At 38.6% G+C, this 25,559-nt stretch overlaps 1 protein-coding gene and 1 long non-coding RNA gene across 3 annotated transcripts in view; one reads left to right on the top strand and one right to left on the bottom strand.

Annotated features, from left to right (window-relative positions):
* Positions 1-25,559, top strand: part of LOC130681187 (uncharacterized) — a 40,140-nt gene that overhangs the window by 5,737 nt on the left and 8,844 nt on the right. Inside the window, exon 3 of one of the 2 annotated variants that reach the window (XR_008994245.1) lies at positions 4,250-4,423. The exons of the other annotated variant lie outside the window; for it this stretch is intronic. This is a non-coding gene — a long non-coding RNA (uncharacterized LOC130681187). The remainder of the gene's footprint in view (positions 1-4,249; positions 4,424-25,559) is intronic. 2 annotated transcript variants of the gene reach the window in all.
* RHAG (Rh associated glycoprotein) lies at positions 1,192-19,518 on the bottom strand. Its single transcript, XM_036916145.2, has 10 exons — positions 19,067-19,518; positions 9,776-9,959; positions 9,033-9,183; positions 7,228-7,375; positions 6,795-6,961; positions 5,177-5,314; positions 4,366-4,487; positions 2,894-2,967; positions 2,613-2,686; positions 1,192-1,915 (listed from the first exon to the last, which is right to left on the bottom strand). Exons 1-10 carry the CDS (start codon positions 19,221-19,223, stop codon positions 1,841-1,843), a joined length of 1,290 nt encoding a protein of 429 aa, XP_036772040.1. The 5' UTR covers positions 19,224-19,518; the 3' UTR covers positions 1,192-1,840.

Genomic DNA, 25,559 nt, shown 5'->3' with positions numbered 1-25,559 from the left:
TCTAAAAAGAATTAAGGAGATATAATTATAGTGTGTGCATGTGTATGTGTCATCACACACACACACACACACACACACACACACACACCTTTGCTGGGCCTATAAAAACGGACCATTTTTTGTTTTGCAAAAAAACAAACTAATTAATAGATGAATAGAAGGAGCAGAAAATCTCTATTAAAACCAATGAAATAAAGATGCGAAAGGTAATATATTTGGATAAAAAATCCAGTAGACCTTCCATATGAATAACGAATGCTGGAAGAAAAATGAGCATATGAAGAAGAGGAAGTTATTAAATAGTAGAAGGAAGTTTCAGCAGAAGATTTGAACCTTCAAATTAAAATGCTTCTCTATATTCCAGGCAAGATAAATGAAGGACATATACTATTGTGAAAAAAGATCAACAACTCAGAGTTTAAAGAACAAGACTACTGTTTATAGGAACTGCATTACAGGAAGGCAGGCAGGAGAGAATATTCACAAGCCAAGAGTGGTTGACCATCATAACCCAGTTCCTGAGCACATCAAAACTGTATTGAGGCTTTTGAAAAATACTTGAGTATGCTCAAAACCTGCAAGTTTTGCCCTATGATCAGTGGGGAATGGGGTGTGAAGATGATTCTTTGTGATGATCAGGAGTGGGGACAGTAGAGTTTAAAAGTAGGCACACTTCAAAAAGCCCGTTGAGAGAGAAACTGACGTACATTTGAAAGAAGTCACCTATTTTTCCAGTAAAATGCCAAGGATTTATAAATAAATTATAGTACTTTTCCAAAGGAATAAAATATTAAATAAGTCACTGTTAGTGGTGATTTTGAAGTTCTAGCATCCAGGAACTGAAGTTTTGTTCACTTCCTCACTGATACTTAAATACATTCCGACAAGACTGCAGAACTCCAGAAATAGAAGAAAAATCTTAAAAGCATCCAGAGAGAAAAAAAATTATTTCCTTAGAAATGATTTTTTATGACTCTGTCAGTTACCTTTCTTAAACTCAGTTCTTTAAAATATATTCCATAACATGATGTTAACTTATTTTTTTATAGTGGATATGTAATGGTTATTTGGATTGAGTACAGACTAAATATGAAGTGTGTGTGTGTGTGTGTGTGTGTGTGTGTGTGTGTGTGTGTGTGTTACTACAATAAATTCCAACCACTGAAGAAGGGAGAGCCAAAAACAAATGCTTTATTTTATAACTTTTAATCCATTGAAATTTTACACAAAATAGACTTCAGTAGGATAGAATTTGAACTCTTGTCGCAAATGGTAAACATGCAAAAGGAATTGAGTTTAAGAATATTCAAGCAAAGACATAACATTATTGACTAGACCATTTTTAAGATCAAGAAAGCACTACCAAAAACATCATAGTACTGCTTACATACATACAGTTCTTTAATATTTCTGACATAGCTTCCTTAGGTAGATTATTGTTACAGTGGTTTCAGTTTTATAATCTTTGGGCTGAAGTCATAGTATGTACATTAAGAAACTGACATGATTAGAATGTGTTGATTTCTTAGTAAATCCACCTTTATGGAAGAGAAAATACAATATACATGGAATGTCCACCTTACCTACCCACTGGATAGAATAGTCCGCGAGTCCTGAATAGAATTCATTTGATCATCTGTTTTATGAGCCACATTCCTTCAACTAAACAGTCATTGAATATCATGAGACAACACAGGTTATGTTAAAACATTTTCATGCTGGACATTTGGGGCTCCGATTCTAGCCATTCTGGTTCATATTCCCTATGGATGCTGCCTTGTTGTTTCTTTAAAGTTGATTCCCGATAATAGGCAAGGGAGCTGAGGCACAGGAATGGTATTTAGAGTTCAGGTTCCAGCTGGTTGTGGCTGTCCTGTTCATGGAAATGACTGTCATGTTGTTTAGACTTGGGGACCTTCAGAGAAAATAAGATTAGGACACTTTATAGTTTCTTTCACAGGGCCTGTCAAAGTATTTTCTGTAATTATTATCCAAGCTTAGAAAGACCTCAGAATAAAAAATGTTTGAGTTGGGAAAGAATTTTAAAACCAAAAATATTTATCCTACCCAAGCTGACTACATTCTCTGTATCCTGATCCTATTCTCCCTAAAAATCCCATTGAATATATCCAAGTATTATCACTCTTAGACTTTGTAGGAAATAGTTTGGGAGAAAATGTCAATGTAGTAAAGAGAAAGTGAAGGATAGATAGAGGCTGGTGTTCTGATTTATAGAACCTCTTACGGTATACTCTCTGAGATTTTTCAACCTTCTATGTTCTACCTGCTCTTGCCTACATATGACATACGGTGTAAAAATCTCATGCTATTGCCCAGGATTCCTGTTCTTTACAAGAATGGCTTTATATTGCTCTCCGAGGAGTGAAAGGGCACTGGCCAAGTAAATTCTGTCTTGTCTTCATCTAGTTTCTGCTTTGGAAAATACTGTAACATCTGTCTGGACATACTATCTCAGTTTCTGTCTGTAAATAGGGGATTCATCCAATTTCATCATGTGGATGCCACACGGACATCTAGGTGTGAGGCGAACAAAACTTCCACTAGTGTAGTCATCATTTACATCCTCAGACAGAACACTGAACAGTAAGTACCTTCCAATAAACGGAGTCATTATAACATTTCTGGTCAGACGGCTGTCCCCAGATAGGTAACTTTAGAATTAAACCTGTGAAGGAAGGAGAAAATAAGTCATATTATGATGCTGAAGAGCCCAGTAATTCAAATGTTAGAACATCATCTCCTTGAGCTTACATGATTGCTGCCAGAAGTGTAGAACATTTACAAATTTACATTTTTCAAATTTACAAATATATTTATCATTTAATATGCTGAGAGCGTAACACACACAGAAGTGTTTACTTTCTTTCCTGACCTGTGATCAGACCTCCGGCAATAGCTGTTCCGATGGAAGAACCTAGTGCGGCTGCCTGTATGGTCATGGAAGACCTAGGAAGCCGAAAGAAAAGAACTGTGTTGTTTTTCCAGGATACAAATCTCACTCCTAAGGGCATTGCTGCCTGCCATCTTCAGCCCAGAGTGAGCATTACACACCAGCACACAAACATTTGTTACAGTTTTTCTTTCATTTCAGATTTTTATCTTCTTTGAAATTCTTGAGCAATGCTAAGAAATCCTTTTAAACACTTAAACAAGAGCCATCTTTTCCTTCAGGTATGATGAAATACTATAGTGAGTTTTACTTAGAAAGGATTTAGTATTTTCTAAGAATGTGGTACCAGGTTCTGAGCTCTGGTCTGATGCATTCGACAAATATTTATTGAATATTCACGCCGTGCCAGGTTCCCTTCAAGGCACTGAGGACAGAGTCATGCACAAAACGAACATGAGTTGCGCCTCTCCTCACCCCATCCCCAAAAGAAGCAATGGCAATGAAATTTAAAAACCAATGAAGTCAGAAATGCTAATTTTAGCATATATTGTAGAGACAACTCATTGATTATATTAGTGTATACCTCTATATGTCATCTTAAAAGTTGTTACCTTAACATGAAATTAACAAAAAACACCTCATAGTTTGGGGAATGGAAGAATGTGATAAAAAAAAAAGCCATTGAAATGAATAAGGGTATTACATGAGTGACAGATGAACTAGGAATGTGGGGGTCTCCTTAGCACAGTGCCTTACTCTTAGCAGGCAATAATAGTTTTTGAAAGATTGAATGAGTGATTGCAGAAAGCAAACAATTGGAAACCCCGAGTGTGTTGGTGGCCATTTAAATAAACACTTATACCCTCTTTGGGAAGACTCTAGGGCAATCTGTTAGAGCTTGAAGGGATTTTAAGGAATAAATAGTACAATTTTTGTATTTTATGAAGAGGAAACTGAGAACCAGAGAGGTTGAGTGACCTGTCCAAGGGCCTGTAATTAGTTAATAGCAAAGTTGGAGCCTATGCCAGTCTTCCTGGTTCCCGAATCCAGCTGCTTGTCACATTTTGCTAACTCACTCATTTTGTGTCGACTGGATGGAAATGACTGCTCAGCTCATCACATAAGCCCCCCCTCCTCCATTTTGCTGGGACCAAATGAAAGAGGACACCTACTGTAATCTGAATGTGATTACCAAATTGCCCCATCTGTTAGGAGACAGTTGCCTATAATAGAGAAATTTAAATTAACACTTACTTTAAAAAAAAAACATGTATGACATTAGTTAAAACCCATCTTCCAATTCTATTCTGTTAGTTATGTCTCTCTGTCTTCAATAAGGACAACGTATGCACTAGATGGCTGAAGAAAAAGCTCTCTCATCACTGGACGTCTCAAAGAGTGAGAAAAAAGTATCACTGGATCCTCAACAATGGGAAAACCATTCCTTCACTCACGTGCCAGATGCTCCCAAGGCTATGGCCACAATGCTCGCGAGGCCTCCTATCACACCAGGTAAACCGTGCAGGTTATGGACCCCACATGTGTCATGGATCCTCAGTTTAGCAGTAAAAAATGGCTAAAATGGTAAAACGAGGAAGGTTTATTATTTTGTTACCTACACAGAGCTCTGAAACTAAGTCAATGATTTGCAGGAGGAATGTTACCTATGGCCCAGTTTGCCATCTGTATCTCAAACCCACTTAAGCCCAAGAATCTGAGCAAACACATCTCACTCCTAAGGGCATTGCTGGCTGCCATCTTCAGCCCAGAGTGAGTATTACACACCAGCAAACATTTGTTACAGTTTTTCTTTCATTTCAGATTTTTATTTTCTTTGAAATTCTTGAGCAATGCTAAGAAATCTGGTTATTTCCGTCTGTAGTAGATGGATTGAAGGTGAATGATTTCAAGTCATACTCCTTACCAACTGATGATATCCTATACCCTCTTTAAAAGGCACAGAGTCCTTAAATATACAAACATCAATACAGCAATTTTAGTGGAACTGTCCTGAGGAAAGTGACACAAGTGCTTAACATTCAATGCATAGTAAATTATGAATAAATGATAATCAGATTCTTTCCCACTATGCAAAAAAATCAGGGAAGAGTAGAATCCAAAGGACCACTGCAATGTGAGTGTATTTTTGACAGGAAGATAGACAAAGGAGAGGTGCTTAGGAAAGGACTTTTCATAGCTTTTCTCTGCTGGTGGGATGTGAGGAGATGCTGGTGCAGTTGGACTGAGAGCATTTGTCATACTTACAGTCAGGAACTTGAACCCAAGCACAGAGACAATCCCTGCAAGGCTTCCAATGATCATAGCACCATATGGCTTGATCGCCATGTCTGCGCAAGAGCCCACAGCAACTCCTCCAGCTAGGGTTGCATTCTGGATGTGAACCTGTGTGGAGCACAGACACATTGACGAAGTGAGCTGAAAGGCAAAGTTCAGAAGGCCTGAAGGCATCTAGGGCACCATGGGTGCCATGGCACATTGTTCAGTTGAAAGGGCTATGGATTTTTTTTTAAAAAGAAAGCTCTCTGCAATTACAGAAGACCTTTCCTCCAAGCAGTTGATATCTGCAATCTTTCTTGCCAGGGTTCCTTGGCAGTATATGAGCCATCAAGATAGTGAGACCATGAGAAGAGGGATGGTAGGAAACAAGTTGTAATGGAAGGGTGGAAGTGGGTAGAGCAATTATCCCAACAGTTTTGCCTGTTTATGTAGTCCTGGAATGCATCTGTGCTTATCATGAACCAAAAGAGGCCCATGGCTGCCGTGCGCTTTGTAGAGTCCATAATATTCCAATATTTAAAGAGGGGAAGGAGAGACGTTGAAGTATTCACATTATGTGTAAAAGACAACAGCTTTCACAAATGTCACTGTACTGAGGACATTTGAAGATGGAGAAAAGAATAACCAATTTTCATTTGCCAGAATATCCCAGAAAAATCATATTCTGGCTGTTCTGCCTGAGGAGGAAAGGTTAACAGTACTTTTAAAAGAGAACCACTGAGCTGCACATGTATGTTTGTGTCTTTTCATTGTTTTCAATTTTCTTTCATGAAACAATTTATAGAGAATTGAAATACATGTCCTTAGCTACACTTGAAACAAATTACAATGTTGTTTCCTCTCTTAGGTTAGAAGAGAAGAGTGGCCTGGTCTGAGGGTAACTCCTTCACTGCCATTTCTCTAGCTCCTAGTCAAGAAACTAAAAAAACACCTTGGGAGTTTTTTAAATGATTTATTTTGAAATAATTTCAAACTTATGTAAAAGTTCCAAAACTACTTCAGAGAGTTTCCATCTACCCCTTACCCAGTTTCCTCCAAAGATAACATCCTACATAGTCATAGATCTAGGAATTTAGCATTGATATACTACTACTAGAGAACTTATTTGAATTTTACCAGTATTTCCCACTCATTTCTTTTTTCTTTTCCAGAATCCTATTCAGGATTCCCACATTGCATTTAGTTGTTTCTTCTTTGAGAGGAATATCTACAGTGAGGACAATTGAATCACCTTGTATCCCCCCGCTCTCCTTTTTTACTCTTGATAAATCCTGTATCTAAAGACAATTTTCTAAGAACTCGGGGACAGTTAGCTCTCTCACTAAAGAACTATGTCTCAAATCTTTGATTTTTTTACATGATTTGTATTTCCTACTAGACTGAAAATTCCTTGAGAACACTTGTTGATCAGCCAGAGTATAACTTTGATAAACCAATGGATAATGTCATTTTAAAAGTATTCTCCAAGGTCTGCAGTGTTGTGATTCTTTCCGACAGCCCAGCAGTGGTGCAGCAATGACGTATTCAGCTGAGCAGCTGTCATTTTTGCTCAGTGACCCGTCCATGGGGTGATTATGGCACTTACCATATCGAGCCTGCCTTGGGGCTCAACAAAGCTGGAGAAGGCATAGGCTGTGATCACGCAGGCAGCAAGAGACAAGTATGTGTTTATGATGGCCCTGTACTGTCTGTCTCCTTTTTCGGCGATGGCTGAATTAAAGCTGGGCCAAAATGTCCATAGAAAAAGAGTCCCTGTAGTAAAGCACAAGAAGGGATATTAGTTCTGAACCTGGAACCATCTAATCCAGGGGAGGCAGCTTGCCTTGAGCACTGATGATGCGTTTGGTTTCAGGCTTCGTTATCCAAGAGTTTGGGGGGTAGAGGTGAATTTAGCCCACATAAACAAAAGTAGTATTTGCAGGATGCTCCTCCTCAAACACCCTCACACCTGTGTTGGAGTTCACCTTCCCTCTGTCTGACGAAATAGACAAGAATCAGGCACGTCGATCACTACTTACCAATCATTGCAAACAAGTCCGAGTAGTACTCAGACTCTTCATTGTCGTGCCCTTTCCTCAGACCTGATCGATATAAGACGCCTGCTACGGCCAAACCAAAGTAGGCTCCAAACACATGGATCGTCATTGATGCTCCAACATCAGAGGCCTGAGGGGCAAAACTTTCATGTAAATGGAGTTGAAATTGAGTCTTACTACAGGTAGAAGGCCAATGAAAGGACTGCTCCATTGGTTTAGCAACACAAAAAAATAGGTCAAGGCAGAGAAAGAATGTGTCAGAGAAGGGAGAATGAAACAGGATAGTGAAATAGAAAAACTACAGGCCTTAGAGCCACACAGAACTGACTTTCACTCCCAGGTTATATACTTTTTTGTGATGTGACTCGAAACAAATTAGTGTACTTCTCTTCATCTCCAGTTTTGTAAAATGGGGGAAGTATTACCCAGCTCATGTAGTTCTGGTGAGGCTTAGCTGAAACCAAGTTTATAAAGTACTAGGTTCTTAGCGGTCATTCAATATATTTTAGGTTACTTCTCTGGGTGAGGGAGATTGTCAGTGAAATATTATGCATTGCTCTTAATGTAGCAAACCAAGATTATTTTTGCATTAATTTGATATTGTAGTTAAGACTCACTTAACTGTAACTCAAAGACTTGAAGCCTCAAAAAGCCTGTATCTTTCTCATACTTTTAATTCTGCATGAAAATTGGTTGAGGTCCAAGATTCATTTGTGGAAATATATTTTAGGTCCCTCTTTAGCACACTGTCCAGATTTGGTGCAGTTTTCTACATTTTCTGCCTCTATAGGGAAAGTTCTGAGTGCCAAGCCCGAGGTATTGCTCTGTACTTATTAAGGTACATTAAGGAAAATGATCCAAATTAATTAATTTATTTAATATTTTCATACTTGATAAACTCCTATGTAATTTTCAGGTCCAGCTTAACTGTTACTTCCTCAGAGAGGCCTTCCTTGATTCCATAATCTAAATTAGGTCTCCCAGCTTTACTCTTTCCTAGCCTCCTCCACTTACCTTGCATAGCATGCATTGCAGTTTATAATATTGTGTGTGTGTGTGTTTGTACGTGTGTGTGTGTGCGTGTGCGTGCTTACAGGTGGGTGGTGAATGTATGACTGTTTCATGTTCGTCTTCCCCACTAGATTGTAAATTCTACAAAAACAGGACCTTAGCTACTTTTTCTGCAGTTGAATTACCAACACATGATGCCTAGAAAATTGTCAAAAATATTTGCTGTTGAATTAAATATTCAGTAGAAGCATTAACAAAACATTGGAGAGTACCCAGAAATACTCTATTTATTATCCTTGGGGGAATCAATTAGATTTTCATAGAGAAGAAATCTGATCTAGTAAAAAAAAGCCTTAGAAAAGGCTAGTCACCTAGAAGTTGAAATCTAAATTGATCACTGATAGAAACTATCATGTAATAAAAAGAGTTGTGGAGTTAGAAAAAGCTGGGTTTGCATTCAGATTCAGGCCAGTCATTTGGCTTCTGTGATCATCAGTTTTATATGTATAAATAGGAACGACGTAGTAATAACTACCTTACTGTGTGCTGGTGACAATGAAATGATATGTTGTTTATAGAACTCCTGGTTTACAGTAATAGTCACTCAAATAAATGATGGCTCTTACTACTACTTGCCGAGGTATCCCTCTCACCAAGCTTTGTCCCTGTGTAGAGTGAGCATCCCTTATGTGTCGTGACTAGGACCGATGTTCTAGTGGCAGAGTATGTGGAAAAGCACTGTGTAAGCTAGTAAGTATAAATCCTCCGACACTTACCAAAAATATCTCACCAACCAGGTATTCATTGCCAGCAAAGGCAGTAATTTCCATAATTGTCATGATCAGCATTTGGATTGGACTTATTTTTCCCAGGACAGCTCCAAAAGAAATCAGAACTGTGGCTGTACTGAAGTCTGCATTAATCATGCTGAGGGAAAGAAGAAAGAATGCATTGAAGAATAATGCACACTGAAAATGAACTATAGCATTACCTTATATAGAGTACAAGGCTTCTGTCCCCACCAGTGCCCACCAGGGGCTTCTCCCAGGCCTATGTTGATCTGCTCCTAATGCCTTACCTCTCCTCTCTCCCCCTTACCTTACATTCTAGTTGCTCTAACATTTCCTTTATTTTAATCTACCTGTTCTTTGTCTTATGAAGGGTTTAACTTTATTTTGTTGGTTTAATATAGAATTATTTCCTAGAGTGCTTACTTTTCAAAAACAGGTTTAGAAAAATAACTAATGGAGATGTTTTCTCTGTGTTGCTGAGATGGAAGGAATAATAGTTTTATGGAAGGGGATTTCTTATACCCTGAAAATCAAACCAGAGAGGATATAGACATGAATGTATGATTCAGCTCAGGAGAGCAAGGTGCTGATTTGCATCCTTGGATCCCAACATCTTCTATTGCCGAAGGGAGACAATTTGCCAGCTACTTCAGAGGCTGACAAGCAAGAGACTAAGCAGAGAAACGATTGCTCTGAAACACAATGGTTAAAAAATAAGGGATGCTTACCTTCTAATTCCAATTTGAATTTTCTTTCCATTGCTGTACAGGATCCCTTGTATAATAGTGCCCCACTGGAGGCCCAGAGCAGCAACGAATAGGTTGATACCCACACTACTGAAGCCATAGTTCTTCAGGAAGGTCATGAGGAAGCCAAACCCGACAAATATCATAATGTGCACATCTTGGAATACTGCAGAAGAACAGAGAAGTGCATTAGGGGAGCACTAAGAAAGTTTTACATAGTATATTCCATTGACTAAATCCTATACACTTTGCATAAAACACTGCAAAAGGAGAGCATTAATGGGGCAACCAAAGTCTGGGTTCCATTCCCAGCTTGCATACTTCCCAGCCACGAGACCTTGGGTAGATTCATTCAACGTTTGAGCCTGTTCTTGGAACACTACGCACTGTCATACCAAGAACACTATGCACTGTCATTCCAGTGGGCCTTTCATCCTCTCCCTGAAGAGGTTTTCATTACTTTCCACCCAAGGAAAACTTTGCAATGCATCATCTGCTATTGCAGACTCCCCAGTACTCCCAGAGAAAAATTCCCGTTTCCTCTCGTGTCTCACACAGCTTTCTGTATCCTCGACTTTTAACATTTAGTCACATTGAATTCACCTTTATTTAGCATGCATCACACTATGATTGATGGTCCGTGAAGTATTCATCTCCTGCACTAGATCTAGAGTTTCCTGTTGGAAATATTAGGACATGCTAGTCCTTTGCTCTCCCCAAGTTTGTATAAAAGTCTGACTAGTGAGCAATGACTAAAGGAATGTCCTACTGTCCCCATGTATCAAGTGTGCATAGTGGAACCAGTCCTGGGAATCTTACCAGATCATTTTTTAGGTCAAATGGATAAGCCTTTGTTAGCACTTCCTAAGCCAGGGTAAGGAACGCTGTACTCTCTGGAGAAACAAATACTTGACTTGGTGTCTGGAGATGTAAGCTAAGGCCCCCCCAGTTCTCTCATGGTTGTGTGACCTTGGGCAAGTGACTCATTCTCTGAGCTTCAGTGCTCTCTTCTGCGATACTGAAAAGGCCCTATTTCCCAGAGTTACTCTGAGTGGGGTAACCTCTGTGTGGCAGAGTATGCAGAAAAGCACTGTGTAAGTAAAACATAGGATCAAGTGTGAGATAGTGAAAACCGGCTCTTCCCTCAAGAAAGTTAACAGCTTACGTGGTGAAACATATATATATGGGGTTGAACCATATAGATGGACTTTTTGCACCGAAATTGCTGAGGAAAATGCTCCAACTATTGGCAATTTCTTATGGTCCAACCTAATAGATAACAAAAAACAAATTGGGATCAGGTTGGGAACAAATATAAACCCAGAGAGAAAAAGTAAAGCATGAGGAAGGTCACACCTAGAAGATACATCTCAGAGGAAACAAACGTTAGAATCCAATTAATTTGTCCAAGGAAGGAAGTCAGGATTCAAATTCAGGCCTGACTCCACCGACTGAGGCACTGAGCACACTAGGGATGCAAGCATGGTCAAGGCAGAGTTTTGGCCTCCCAGACGCTGGTGACGCAGAGACAGGCCACCACCCCTTGGCTGCCTCTGCCTCTGTTCCCCCCGCAGGCTCCGGAGACGGTGTGTTTGAGGGTGGGAGGCCGTGCCTCTCAGGTCTCTGTGCTATAGGGGGTGCTGTAATGTACGACAGAGAGGCCCCTTTAGACTTGAAGGACTTACTCCTTCCCTTTCTCCTGACTGCGGGGAGTGCTTTCAGATGACAGCTCTCAGTTCCTTCTGGGAGAAGCTCTTGCCCATGTCCCAGCCCTGCCCCGGGGTAGGCTGCACCAATGGCTGATTCACATGAGCACGCCTCCCCTCAGTAGAGGACTACCTGACTCTAGACAATGCCAGCCTCGGGGCCTGCTGAGGCCCTCTCTCTCTCTGCCCAAAGCCTTCTGCCACAGGTATCGATCCTTAGGCCATTTCCTAATACACCTCTTTCAGGCTAATGTCTGTCTTAGAGACTTGCCTGGGGAGCCCATCCTGTCGCACCTTCCCCATGGGCTTCCCTCCCCTCTCAGACCTCTCCTGATTTTCTCCTGACACAACTTGCATACCACACTTATTTCAAACTTTGCAAATTAAATCCATAGCAGTGATCACACCCAGAAATGGACGAAGATGCTGGGTTTCCAAAGGAACCCAGTAAATCGAAAAGGGTCCCTTGGAGGCATGGGAATTTATCCTAAAATATTAGTCTCTGAGTAATAGCATGACAGACAGATCTGGTTGGTATCCCAGACAGAGGCACCAGGGGCCTTTGGTGGTTCAGAATCCAGTCTAACTTTTGTCTGAGTGCAAGAAGTGCAAGAATAAAGAGAATGAGGAGGCCAGACAGAACCTCATGGGTGGGGCACACACGGGTGCCCCTCGCTCTTTGGGCCCATCCTTGCAATGAGCCTTATGGCCATTTTATTGTTCACTGGAGCCACCTGCCAATAGAGGCCGTATGAGGAGGGTGAGGAAGGAAACAACAGACTTCTGAAAATCACCCCTCATCACCAGCTTGGAGGGAAGTCTCAGAGAGAGAATGAGCCACAGAGCCTTTCTTCTAGGGAGGTCATTCAGATTGGCAACCATCTTACTTAGGCCCGCATTCTGGATGCCAACCCTCATCTTGTATCCACCCTGGGAACTTCAGAATTGAGATTTTACCCAACCTGCTGATGGGCAACAGTCAGCCAACACCCACCTGTTTGATTTCTGAAATGCAGGTGACGATATATGTTCATCTTTCTTTTCATATTGTTCTGCCACCATATAATTTTTATATGTAAACATTGATTTAGATCATAGACTAAATTGGCCTAGAACTTAGAGAATATACACAACTCTTACTAACTGGTTATGATTGTACTAAACCTTTCCGGGGCTCAGTTTTCTCCTCTTAAAGGAATATTTGGGTTAGAAGAAGTCCAGAATATGGTAGTAGCTCTACAATTTATTTATTTTATTTTGTTTTTAGATCAGGACTCTAAGATCCAGAAAAGTCGTATGAGTTGGTTAGAGTCACAAAGCTAAAATAAAAATAAGGGCCTAGTTTTACTGACTTCACTGTTTCGTTTTGTTTTGTTTTTCATCACACCAAGTTACTTTTCTTTTTTCTTACTTTTGTTCCTCCTGTAACCTGTTGATTTTAAAACGTGCAGTAACCAACTAATTAAAAAAATCGTTTTATCTAGCTTTTTCATGTCTCACACTGGGAGTAATAGTTCTTCAGATTCTGTCCCTCTCCCCCTTTGGTGGGAAGCCAGATGTTTTACATGCGGGGAGGAAATTCTTGTATTGACTGTGCTCCACTGTTTTCCCTCTGATCTAATTCTTGTCACTGCTTATGGCCACACGGGGGCTGAAGAACCTCATCTATTATTTAAGTTGCCTAAGAGAGCTTCCAAAGTTTTATTCCAAAGGCCCTTGACAGGTAGTGATATAAAAGATATGGATAAAAAGGTTTGTAAACAATTAAGATTATGTATTACTTTTCATCCTGTTCTAGGAATCTGTATGTGAGAACTAGCAAGAGGGAATGTAGTTTTATGGTGCATGATTCTGCCATTAAAGGAATAAAGTATCTTCTTTGTAGAGGAAAAGGGGATTTCCTTAGAGGTTTGAACTTTTTGTGAAACCTTCTGACAGGTTTGAAGCACTGTTAAGACTCGTCTAACTCATATTTTCAATAGGGGGTGATTTTAGCCTCCAGAGTAAATTTGGATAATATTTTTGTGCTCTTTTACATTCACATTTATCTTGCAATAGAATATCTTACAAGACATGGTAACTCAACATGCTTAAAGTACAACCGATCATTTCTATTCACCCTCTGCAACCACCAACAAATGAACACAATGAAACAGAACCCTCCTCTTCCTCTGTTTCCAATACATGCCTACTGCCTAGAATGTCTTCTCTGTCCCATTCCCAGCACTTCTTTACCTGGCAAACTTCTAGAACCCCTTCAGGAACCAGATTCTCTGCACAGTGTTGCCAGACACAGCTGCACCATTGTACAGGTGCCTCATTTTTATTTCATTTGTTTATGTGTTTGTGTGTTTTGTCACTCTATGTGCTCACTTATCATTTATTCATATAGAGTAGTGAGTGAGCACGGCCAGCAAAGCACTCTTTCAGGGGAAAGTGAGTGCGAGTGTGGCGGTAGGAATCATGAGGTGGCTTGTCCCTAACAGTCCCCAGCAGAAAGTCTGGCACCGGCAGCTTTTCAGGCAGTCAATGCCTGTTACACGAGTGACTGGACCACTGGTGAGGGTCACTGGGAATTCGTCTAAGTGGGAGAGGGCTCTTATTCAGAAAAATTGTTTTTCTGGATCAAGTGGTGAAAACTATTCAACTCACTCTCCAATTAAGGACTGACTGCTTTGTTGTTTTGTTTTTTAATGGTTGAAGACTGCCAAGGAGTCTGCCATGTACATAGCTTTTTGCTCTTAGTGAGTTCCAGTCTTTTGAACTATTGGAGTTGTGTTCCAAACTCATCTTTTCTGAGAAAATCATATCCTTAGGGTGGTATCTTTCCTCCCCCACTTCCCAAATATTTTAATTTCACCTAATTCAAATATTTGGAAAAAAAATACAATGAACGCCTATGTACTATTCACCTAGATTTATCAGTTGTTAATATTTTCCATATTTATTCTCGCTCTCTTCAGATATATATGTATTTTTTTTCTAAACCATTTGAGAGTAAGATGACCTTTTGCCATGAATGACTTTAACAATGAATCTCCTAAGCAAAAGGACGTTCTCCTAAATAGCCACAATATCACCACCACATCTAAGAAATGAAACACTGATACAATAATGTCTAATACAGACTCTATAATCAAATTTCTTCAACTGTTCCCAGATTGCCCTTTCATTGGATTTTTGACCCTTCAACCTATCCATGCTTCATACATTTTCTTTGTCATGTGTCTTTGCACCTCCTTTAATGCAGAGCAGTTCTCCCACATGGTCTTTATTGGTGGCGCTGCTTTGTCTTTTATATAGAATGTCCCACAATTTGGATTTATTTGGTTGCTTCACCATCATTAGAAGCAGACTAAATATTTTGGCAAGAATATTATACAGGCGGTGTTGTGGGCTTCCCATTGCATCACACCAGATGGCACTGAATTTGTCCTGTGACTGGTGATGGTAAGTTCAGTCACCTGGTTAAGAAAGTTCTGCCAGGTCTCTCCATTACAAATGTGTCTTTTGCCCTGTAAACAGTAAGTAATCTCTGGGGCCATTCTTTCCGACCACGTGTTCTCCAGTAATGGTTTACCTAATGGTTTTAGCATTCGTGGAAGGATCTTGCTGGAATTATTACATTTTTAATTTCAAAATTATAATTTTCTCTATTACTTCTTTGGTATTAATTAGTTGTCATTTCTCTGTAAACAAGAGTTTCCTCCTTCTCTTCTTATGTTCTTTTAGGGAATATTTCTGTGACTCCTTTTCTCTTTATTTTAATGTAATCTATCACCATCATATCATCATTATTTTTAGTGCTTCATTTATCTCCAATTTGGTTGTTTGGTGCTCCTTCAAGGAGGATCCTGCATTCTTCTGACATATCCTCATTCGTCTTCATGTACTTGGCTCCCCTTGTGCTGATCTCACCCTGATCTGGAATCAGCAGTTTCTCCATTAAGCCCCTGAGTGGGGGTATTTTGAAGCTAAGATTTAGGTCCTACTTGTGCCCATTACTTACAATCTTTTTAAGGAGAAGAAACCATCCAATTCAAAGGCAACACTCACGATTCTGCTGGAGACTGGTATCTTATTGTCAGGTCATACACCACAGGCAGTATGTTAATTCAGGCATAGCAACAATTCCAGGTTACACTCAGAATAGCAGCAAGCAGTTTTCTAGGAATAATTGACACTGCACAAACTAGTTACCCTTTGCCTGTAATATATATCTAGATTTGCTGAACCTTTTGGTAATAAGTGAACTGAATGATATATGGGTAAATACAGGAACAAATTCTTAAATGGAGATTTTTGAAAACTAAATCATTGTACTTAACCCATTGATGGTACTGAAATTTGTAAGATAATTTTTAGTGCTGTGTATATATCCTCTGCCAGTTTACCTGTATCTTCAGTGTTTCCCAAAGTGTGGTCTGAGGGTCTTGGAGATACTTTCAGAGAGACTGAGAAGTTAAAAATATTTTCATGATAATTCTAAGATTCATTTGCCTTATTTTACTGTGTGGATATTCCCACAGATGATGAAAAACAATGGTATATAAAGCTACGGGCACTTAGCATGAATGAAAGCAGTGGTACTGAGCTGTGTTAGTACACATGGTATTCTTCATGACCACACAGTTGCAGGAAAAAGAGCCTAAACTTATACTTAAGAATTCCTGATGCAGAGTAAAAATCATTACTTTTAACTATAGACACTCCCATACATGTCTTTTTAACATTCTCAGTGAATTAGTGTGCTGGAATGTAATTACACACGAAGCACTACTGAAATATGATGGTTATCTCAGGGGAAAAAAGACTTTTGATGTTGTTTGAGTTGTAAATGGAAATCCATTTTTACTTGAAATAGACTAACACTATGATTTTTCAAATAGGCATTGATGTTTCTAAGAAATGAATGAAGTGCAGCTGTCATTTCAGTAAAAAGAACTGACAAGTATTTCTTGCCAGTAATACATTCTGAGTTCTAAAAAAATTAGAATTTCATAAAGTTTGTGTCTGCCACTATGGGCTTGTCAGATTCCTGATACTTCTCAAGGGTTTTCTGGTGAGATTCTTGGTGAAACCAACAAGTATCCTTTTTTTTGTTATTATGTGATAAAATATGTCAAAGTTCATTTGCCTGTGAATTGGTATTTTTCAGATAATCAATGTATAATACAACAAGTCCACACATGGGTAAAAGATCCACTTAAAGTGCAAGACAAACTAATGGATTTTAATGTAACCAAGTACAAAAATATCATTCATTTGCTTTAATGTCCCATAGATATTAAAGACTTTGTGTCTGTAGAATCTCTAATAAAATTTAACAGTCTTCAAAGAGCCTTCCCCTTAAACTCTACTTTTCCCTGGCCTATCTATATGTTAGCAAAAAATAGCTGACAGTCACAGTCAAGATTCATTCCTTGTCAAATTATTTGTCTCAACAGAACGACTAGCACTTTGTTAGATGTCATGAAATCCAGAAACCATGGAGTATAGGTAGTTTCTCTAATGAGTATCTCTGGGGTCACTCATGACTTGAAACATGATATTCGGGTGTGCCACCTACCCCTGTGGCTGTGGCCTGGGCTGGGCATATCCCAGGGCTGTGTAACATCATTCCTTTCTCTGCTATTCAGAAGAGCACAGCAGAATTCAAGTAAGTGAGAGGATGAATAAACTTACACTGACTGAACTTACTTAAAATATAAATTAATATCCTAACTTATATTTTGGAAAAAACTCATAACTTTCACTACACTGCAGCTTAGAACTGCTGTGAGACACTGTGAGCTTCTTAGGCAGCAACTGCACCTTCTCTGTGCTTGAATCCCTGCCCTTAGCACAGCGCATAGCACTAGGTAAGCACCCTAAATGTGTGTCAACTTGACTCTTGAACATTGTTTCTTAATAAGTGAGTATTTAATAATCTCTCTAATGACTTATGCTATTATGTAAATTTTGTTCAAATCAATGGTTTGAGAGGTAGGAAAAAAAGTATATGTATAACCACAATCATGTAATTTCTGGGGCTATTCTACAAAATATTTTTATCAGGGATATACAGCTAAACTGGAAGATTAGTACTTGCCAGAAATTTAGGTCTTGAGAGCCACCTTACAGAAGAGAGAACTTTTAATTGTGTGGTGTAGACTGGGTTATGAACAGCATTTTGAAGGAAAGAAGACTAATTTTGATGCAAAATTTCACTTTGTGTTCTGTTCACTGCTCTTCTGGGTCCCCAGGGGCCTCTCTTGCTTGATGTCTCCCTCCTTTCCTCTGCCCCTGCCCATGTCCTGGCCTCTCTGCCCTTATAGGTGGGGAAGAGGTCATGGGGGGGGGTGTTTGTGTGTCGGCTGTTTGTAAATAAGAAGCTTTGGTTGGTCTCACGTACAACATACATCATTATTATTGGCATCTATAATTTGATGTTTCCTTAAAAAAGTGAAAAAGAATCCTGTTCTTGATACCATTTTTTGCACCTATCCAGGTGCAACTGCATAAACTCAGAATACCCTTAGCACTCATAACTCTCACATTATTCTATAAAGAGCTCCAGTGTGGTTATAGGATTCAAAGATCTCACATTCTGCCAAGTTTGATACTGCTGATGTATCAGAAAATACTGTTAGCTGTCATTTCAAATTATAGCCACAATTTGACCATTTCTTAGTACTTCCTCCACTACAACCTGGGTCTAACCTACTATCATATCTCTGCTGGATTATTGGATTGTCCTCCTAAGATGTCTTCCTACTTCCCTTGGAATACATCCAGTAAGTTCTAATATACCTCTTCTCTTGGCCTTTACACACGATTCTCTATTGAACAGCCAGAAGAATGTCTTTAAAACATAAGTTGCATGATATTTCTCTTCTCTTAGTCCTCCAATGGCTTCTCAACTTGGAATAAAACAATGTGCTTACAAAAGTTTACAGGGCTTTCCAGCATCTAGACTCTCACACTTCTGACTTCATTCTATTTGCTCACTCTACATAGTAACTACCCAAGGGCCTTTGCACTTGTGTCTTCCACATAAAATGTTCTTGTTTTAGTGTCTGGGTGGTTTATTCTTTGGCTTCCTTTAGTTCTGTTTAGTATCACTTCATATCAGAAGGAACTATACAAAGTGTACATTAATAGAGTATGCCCTTCTCAGTCAGATTTCTCATTCAAACCATAGAAAAAGAAAATGATTTAAGTGACTATTTTCCAGATCTCTCAAAGATGGTACAGGGTTGGTACCCTTTCAATGCTCAGGAGAGATGTTACTTAATTGTGTGCAGCGGACACCTTGTGCTGTTAGGCCTTAGTTCTCTCTCTCATATAATCCTGGTTGAGAAAGACTGATATTTTAATAGACACAGATTCTATCCACATACATGAAACTACAGACAGACCAGGTGCCACTGCATAAACTCAGAATACCCTTAGCACTCATAACTTTCACATTATTCTATAAAGAGCTCCAGTGTGGAGTTCAAGTGGTTACAGAATTCAAAGATTTCACCTTCTGCCAAGCTAAAGAACCAAAAAATGCATAATAAAAAGTAGATTGCATACTCACGAGGATATAACTCAAGGAATTTGTCCATGGTTGTTGGCTTGGTGTTGTTGAGTTGCTGGAAAATACTCCGATCTGTTTCATACTCAACAAATAATCCAAATAAAACAATCAGGACAACCTCCAGGCCAATGGCCATGAGAGGGAATTTGATCCTCATGTTTGTAGCAGAGGACCGAGGCACACTGAGGCCTCACAGGCTGTGGGAGGTTGATAAGAACAGGGGCACTGCTCTGCATGGAGAATTAGGCTGCGTATTCAAGGCACTCCAATGACGTTGCAAGAAAAAAATGGGCAAAACCAATGAGCACACTCCACCCATTGAGGAGAATTATGCTCTGTAATCAAATTATTCTAAGTTCTGGTTTGAAGAATATACAATATAGATTGGAAGAAGCCAGGTGATGGAAACGATCTATTGCACACAAGTATCTGAAATCTTATTTAACTTAAATCAGCAGGCACTTTTTGAGTGCTTATTGCATGACAGGCCCTGAACTAGGCTCTACAAGAGTCAAAAAAAACCTAAATGAAACATATTAACTTCCTTGAGGAGGTTAATAATCTAGTTGGGAAGACAGACATATAAGCAAATGACTGTATAATGACAGATAAGTAATTAGTAGTTATAAAAAGTATTAAGGAACATAAATTAGGCCATAATTAATTTCATCTTGGGCCAAGAACACTAGCATATGAAATGGTATTGAAAGGAGCATTAAAAAGTAAATAGGCTTTATCAGTAAAACAGGTAGAGGGGATAGCATAAGGCTTGGAAGAACACAATTAGTTACGTAAAGCTGGAATATAGGAGCGATGGGGAGGGAAGGGAGTGGCCTGGAGTAAAGCTGTAAGGTCTGTGCTAAAAAGGGCCTTGTGTTCAATACTAAGGATATGTAGTAGTTGACTATTAGCCCCTGGGAAATGAGGAGTACACAGCACTGTATGAGTGGTTTTACTTATTTAGGGTACTGTTATTCTCGAATCCTTACACAGCTTTACACAGAGGTAAATGTGTGAGTACACAGATATGTTGGGCTATATTTTTAGTCTTAAAAAAGAAAAGAGTGGACTTAACAGAAACATAGTTAATCCACTCTCCTGAAAAATAATCATGTGGAAATAAGATGTGTAAATAATTATGTGTAACTTCAAAACTACCCTGACTATTCTTGTCTCTGCCCAGGAACTGTTCTCATAGCAGAATAAACCTGCATCTGAGAACTCAGAGCTAGCAGTTAAATAAAATTCTTCTTGCTAAGCCCTGTTTCTAGAAAGATTCTATGCAGAAGAGAAAGGAGGGAGAAAATGCAAGTGGCTGCTAGGCCAGATTCTACACCAGAACAAATGTTTATGAAAGAAAGCAAATCTGTTTTATTTTCTGTCTGTCTACTATGTTTTTCCACAATTAGACCATGAGATACTGGGACTAAATGACCTCTGACATTTTATAGATCTGCAATTCAAAGATTTTGAAAATGGCTATTTCCATCGTTCCTTACAGGATGACACAACAGGAGTGTTTACAGGCCTAACTATTGGAATACACATGTACATTTCACACTTGAATTTTTGGTTTTGCAATGGGCCAACAAATGCTCATAAGAACTCCAACATATCATAAATGCAAAGTATTTATGTTGATAAACTGTATGCAGGTTATAAAAAAAACAAGTAACAAAGTATACACTGAAAGATCTGAACAAGATCATAAATCAATGTGGCTGTCAACTATTTAAAAATGAAAAATGTTAGATATATTGCAGTATCAGATATCGAAGAGTTCAGATTTGCTGAACTCCTCTGAATGCAGACCTTTGCAAGTTGAATCATGTACAATCTGGGAAAACAACTATTTCTCATTTGGCTTTTCACTCAAAATGTTCTCTCTAGATGGAGCAGTATTTCCACACATTCTTCCCCCCTGCCCCCACATGTTCTCAGATAAAATGTTTCTTCCTCAACCAAGCCTTCCTTGGCCTCCCATTTTCACCCAGCTTCTCATTATTATCTCCCATTGAATCGTGATCTTTGTTTTCATAACACTTCTAGTTGGTTGTGTGTGCTAAGTTCAGGTGGTGTTTATTTATAGAAATTTTTAAAATGGCTTTTTCCCTCACTGGCCTGTTGCTCCCTGAGGACAGAGGCTGGGTTCTTTTGCATATCGTTTGTTATGCAGATTTCAACTGTGCCTAGCACACAGTGGGCAATGGATAAATAGATATAAATGAATTAAAGTAAGGGCAGTCTTAAAGGGCGAAAAATGCTCAGAAGGCAGTCCAAATGGTATGAGGGAGGGACAAAGAGACAGTCTTACTTTAACAAATTGCATTTAAGTTATAGATATGTAGAATCCCAACAGTAACTTTAATATTGCTGTTTGCTCCCTTGTTTATGCCAGTCAGTGAGGGCTTATCACCAGGATCTCTGGTTGAACAAAACTGTGGATTGAGCTCAAACTAGGAAGCTGGGAAGGGCCAAAGATCTGGCACAAAACAGAATATGGCACACAGTAGGGTGACATTGAAGGATCCAACAGTCTTTAAGAATACTTTCTCCTGACAGTTCTTAACCACGAAGAGAACAGGCTGGAGAGTAGGGAAGTTCTATTCTGGTGCTTTTAAAGCCTTCCAGTAGGTAGGTGGGATAAATCTGAAAGTATTGTAACTGGGTAAACCATGTTCCCATCCTTGGTTGATTCTTGCTGTGTGGCTTTAAGAAAGTGACATGATTTCCTTATCTTAATTTCTGAATATATGTAAAATGGGATAACAGTATTATTAGGAACTTTGAGTTTGCTTATTTTTGCTAGCAAAGACAGATTGAAATAGGACCACTATTCCTTTTAAATTGTCTCTCTTCCTACCCTTGTGGATCTACAATAGGGGGATGTGGGGGCCAAAGGGCTAAAAGATTGTCAGTTTTTTCTATATTCTGGATACTGAGTCAAGTGCCTATTTATCCAGTGTATTGAATCCTATCACAAGTGGATACATTTTTCTATTTTACAAATGTAACTTGCTCCACTGATTTTAAATATTTAAATAGTTACTCAACTGCCATACTGATATAAGTCCAATGACTACCTTTCGGTGCATATTAAACAGGCAAATCTCATCAAGCAATGATCAAGCACAAAGAATCTTTAAATCTGATTGTTACCATATAGAAGTGTTGAATCATAACTGACATTCTATCAAAGCATCCCCTTTTTTGAGTGAGTCACTTCTTGTTAATTAAAATTCCAAAATTTTTAAAATAAAGGATCTTGCTTATACCAAAGGTGGGAGAGACTCTTGAAAGCTCCAGGATAGTTGCTGAGGTAAGCTTTTCATTAAGTAAAGCACTAATGTCTTTTCTTTCTGTCACTTTGGTTTGGTATTGTTGGATTGAATAAATGGATCTTATATGTAGCCTGTAAAATGTTGATCTCCTGATTTGAAAATTGAACTAACTAGCTGGGTAACTTATATTATGTGGTTAAGAAAAAAATACTGGTGTATGAATTAGGACTCTCAAACAACAGCTTTAACATAATTACTTTTATTACCCTTTAACTCCTCTACTGGATTTGAGTATCTTAAGGCAAGGTAGTTGTTTTATTCACTTTCTGTTTTTGGCCTGATCCATGACATAATTTCTTTTATTTTAATTTTTTTAAAGAGCTTTATTGAAATAAAATTTGTATGCTATATAATTAACTCATTTAAAGTATATGATTTCATAGTTTTTAGTATATTCACCAACATATGCAACCATCACTACAGCCAGTTTTAGAACATTTAGAACCTCAAAAAGAACCCCATATGCTTTAGCAAATCCCCTTTATCCCCAAAACTTCCTCCCTGCCTGAGTAACCTCTGAGCTACTTTCTTTCTTTATTGATTTCCCTATTCTGAACTTTCAGATGACTGAAATTATCTAGTACAAAGTCTTTTGTAACTGGCTTCTTTTACTTATGATGTTTTCAAGGTTCATCCATGTTGTAGCATGTATCAGTACTTCATTTCTTTTTATAGCCAATTATATTCCATGGTATGGATATACCACATTTTGTTTATCTGTTTGTCCATTGACAGACATTTTGATTGTTTCCAACCTTTGGTTAGTATGCATAATGCTGCTATGAACATTCATGTACAGATTTTTGTTGTAGACATACATCTTCATTTCTTTTGGGTGTATATTGAGGAGTAGAATTTCTAGATCATATGGTAACTCTGTGATTAATCATTTGAGGAACTGCCAGACTGTTTTCCAAAGTGGCTGTACCATTTATTCCCTCTAGTGGCATATAGGGTTCTGATTTCTCAACATCCTCACCAACACTTGCTGTTACCTGACTTTTTGATTTAACAGTCCTACTGGGTGTGAAGTGGTATTCATTGTGGTTTTGATTTGCATTTCCCTGATGACTAATGATGAACATCTTTTCATGTGCTTTTGACCATTTGTATATCTTACTTGAAGAAATGTCTATTCAGATCTTTTCTCATGAGGTACTTTTTGAAGTGTTGAATTGCACTGTTCCAGGTTCTGGAGGAGACTGTGTTACTAACTCACATACCGTTAAGTGAATCTCTTAAACTGCCCTTGTCATCATTTGTCTCATCTTTACTGTGGCAGGGAGGACTCTTGCCTGTCTCAAGCAGTTATTGTAAAGACCAAGTGAGAGAGTATATAAAAAGCTACATTATAAATCATAGATGGTAAATCTAGGTATGACAGAGCGAACAAGGTGACAGATGTGTGGGGCAGTTTTTTGGGAAAAGTTGAAACCTCTATATAAATTCAATAAATTGTAGAAATAAAAGCATACTTTTTAAGTTAAAAAGTCATCAAAATTGCTATATTCTGTCAACATTAGGAATTAGAAGAGATTTTTAAATTTCTTATTTTGAACAACTTTAGGTTTATAGAAAAGTTGCAGAAATGACAGAGGCCCCTATTACCCTTCCTTCTGCTTCTTCTAATGTACACACCTAACAGTCATAGTACAGTTGTCAAAACCAGGAAATGAACACTGGTATAATTCTATTAACTAAAATCCAGACTTTTCACTCGTGTCCTTCTTGTGTTTCAGGTTCGGTCTAGCATCCCATGTTGCATGTAGTCATCATGCCTGTGTAGCCTCCTGTAATCTGAGTTGCTCAGTCTCTCCTTGTCTTTCGTGACTTGAAGTTTTTGAAGAATCTTAGTCAGATATTTTGTAGAATGTCCCTCAATTTGGGTTTGTCTGGTATTTTCTCATAATTAGACTGGGATTATGGATTTTAGGGTTAAAAACTACAGAGGTATTAAATATTACAGATGAGAAATGCCCTTCTCATCCTATTATATCAGAGAACACATGATATCAGTGTTTATTATTGGTGATGTTAACCTTCGTTACTTGGTGAACGTAGAGGAAAGTTTTACTGTTTAAAAATACTCACTCTCCACAGTCATGCGAAGAAAAGATTATGTCTCAAACACGTTTCCCTGAATGCACTAATAATAAAATGACTGCAGTAGCTGCTGCCCTGCTCTGCAAAATGAAAATAAAGAACAAAAGAGAAGGAGGTGATAGCAGAAAAGGAGGGCACAAAACAGAAATTTGTGTCTGGGAGCTCCCGCCTGATTAGCACCTCGGCCGTTGGGCGCAGGGGAGTATACAGCCTCAGGGAAAGGGAAGTCATGTAAACCAGGCATGGTCTTGACCAAGCTGCTTTTTAAAGATAAGGTTGGAACTGAAAGGCGTCCCAGAACATATGACAGGCCTTTACTTTTTTTTTTCTTCCAGAACTTGGTCTCTTTCTCCACTGCATTTTTATCAATCTGCCTCAGCTTGCTGAGGCTTTAGCACTAACATGTCCCTAGAGTAAAGGTCTGGTGACCTTTGTAACATCCACAGGCATGTGATACCCACCAGTCTCTTTACCCACGCTAATAATCCAGTAAAATAGGTTTGCTTTTTATTGTCATTGTGCAAGTGGGAAAGCCAAGAAACTAAATGACTTGCAAAGTCTAATACCATTTAGAAAATCCCAGAATCCAAATTAAAATGCAAGTCCATCTGAGTCTGAAACTCATGTTCTTTTCCTTTGGCTCATTGGTTTTAGGTGTTTCTCATTTCCTAGAAAAAGGGCTCCCCTTCATAGGTATATGCACAATTGTATATGTGTCTATCTATCTACAGATAGATAGGTAGATATGTCTATTTATTTTCATTTTTTAAATTATAAAAGCTATGAATAGATTTGACTCTTTACAATGGTTCACACCACACCATAAAATAAAAGTGAACATCGTCCTTCCACTCCCACTCTTTTATCAATAGTTTGGTGTTCCTCTTCCCAGTTTCCCTCTATATATTTATATATATGTTCTTCTATACATATATCTTATTTTTAATATCAACAACATCATAATATAAGACTTTTGTTAAAAACTTAGCTATATGTCTTGGAATATTAGTTTTACTTTGTTATTTTTAAAGATGTTAAAAATAGTCTAT

This window comes from Manis pentadactyla, chromosome 16 (genome assembly GCF_030020395.1).
Source record: "Manis pentadactyla isolate mManPen7 chromosome 16, mManPen7.hap1, whole genome shotgun sequence".
Taxonomy (NCBI): Eukaryota; Metazoa; Chordata; class Mammalia; order Pholidota; family Manidae; genus Manis; species Manis pentadactyla.
The sequence above is the reverse complement of the archived record's forward strand: the minus strand, read 5'-3'. Positions and strand labels throughout refer to the sequence as shown.

Coding starts and splice junctions, on each gene's coding strand:
- RHAG (XM_036916145.2), bottom strand. CDS start 19,223: ATGAGGATCAAATTCCCTCTCATGGCCATTGGCCTGGAGGTTGTCCTG. Junction 9,184..9,775: donor ATTCAAATTGGAATTAGAAG/GTAAGCATCCCT, acceptor TCTTTCCCTCAG/CATGATTAATGCAGACTTCA. Junction 2,687..2,893: donor TGCCGGAGGTCTGATCACAG/GTCAGGAAAGAA, acceptor CTTCCTTCACAG/GTTTAATTCTAAAGTTACCT.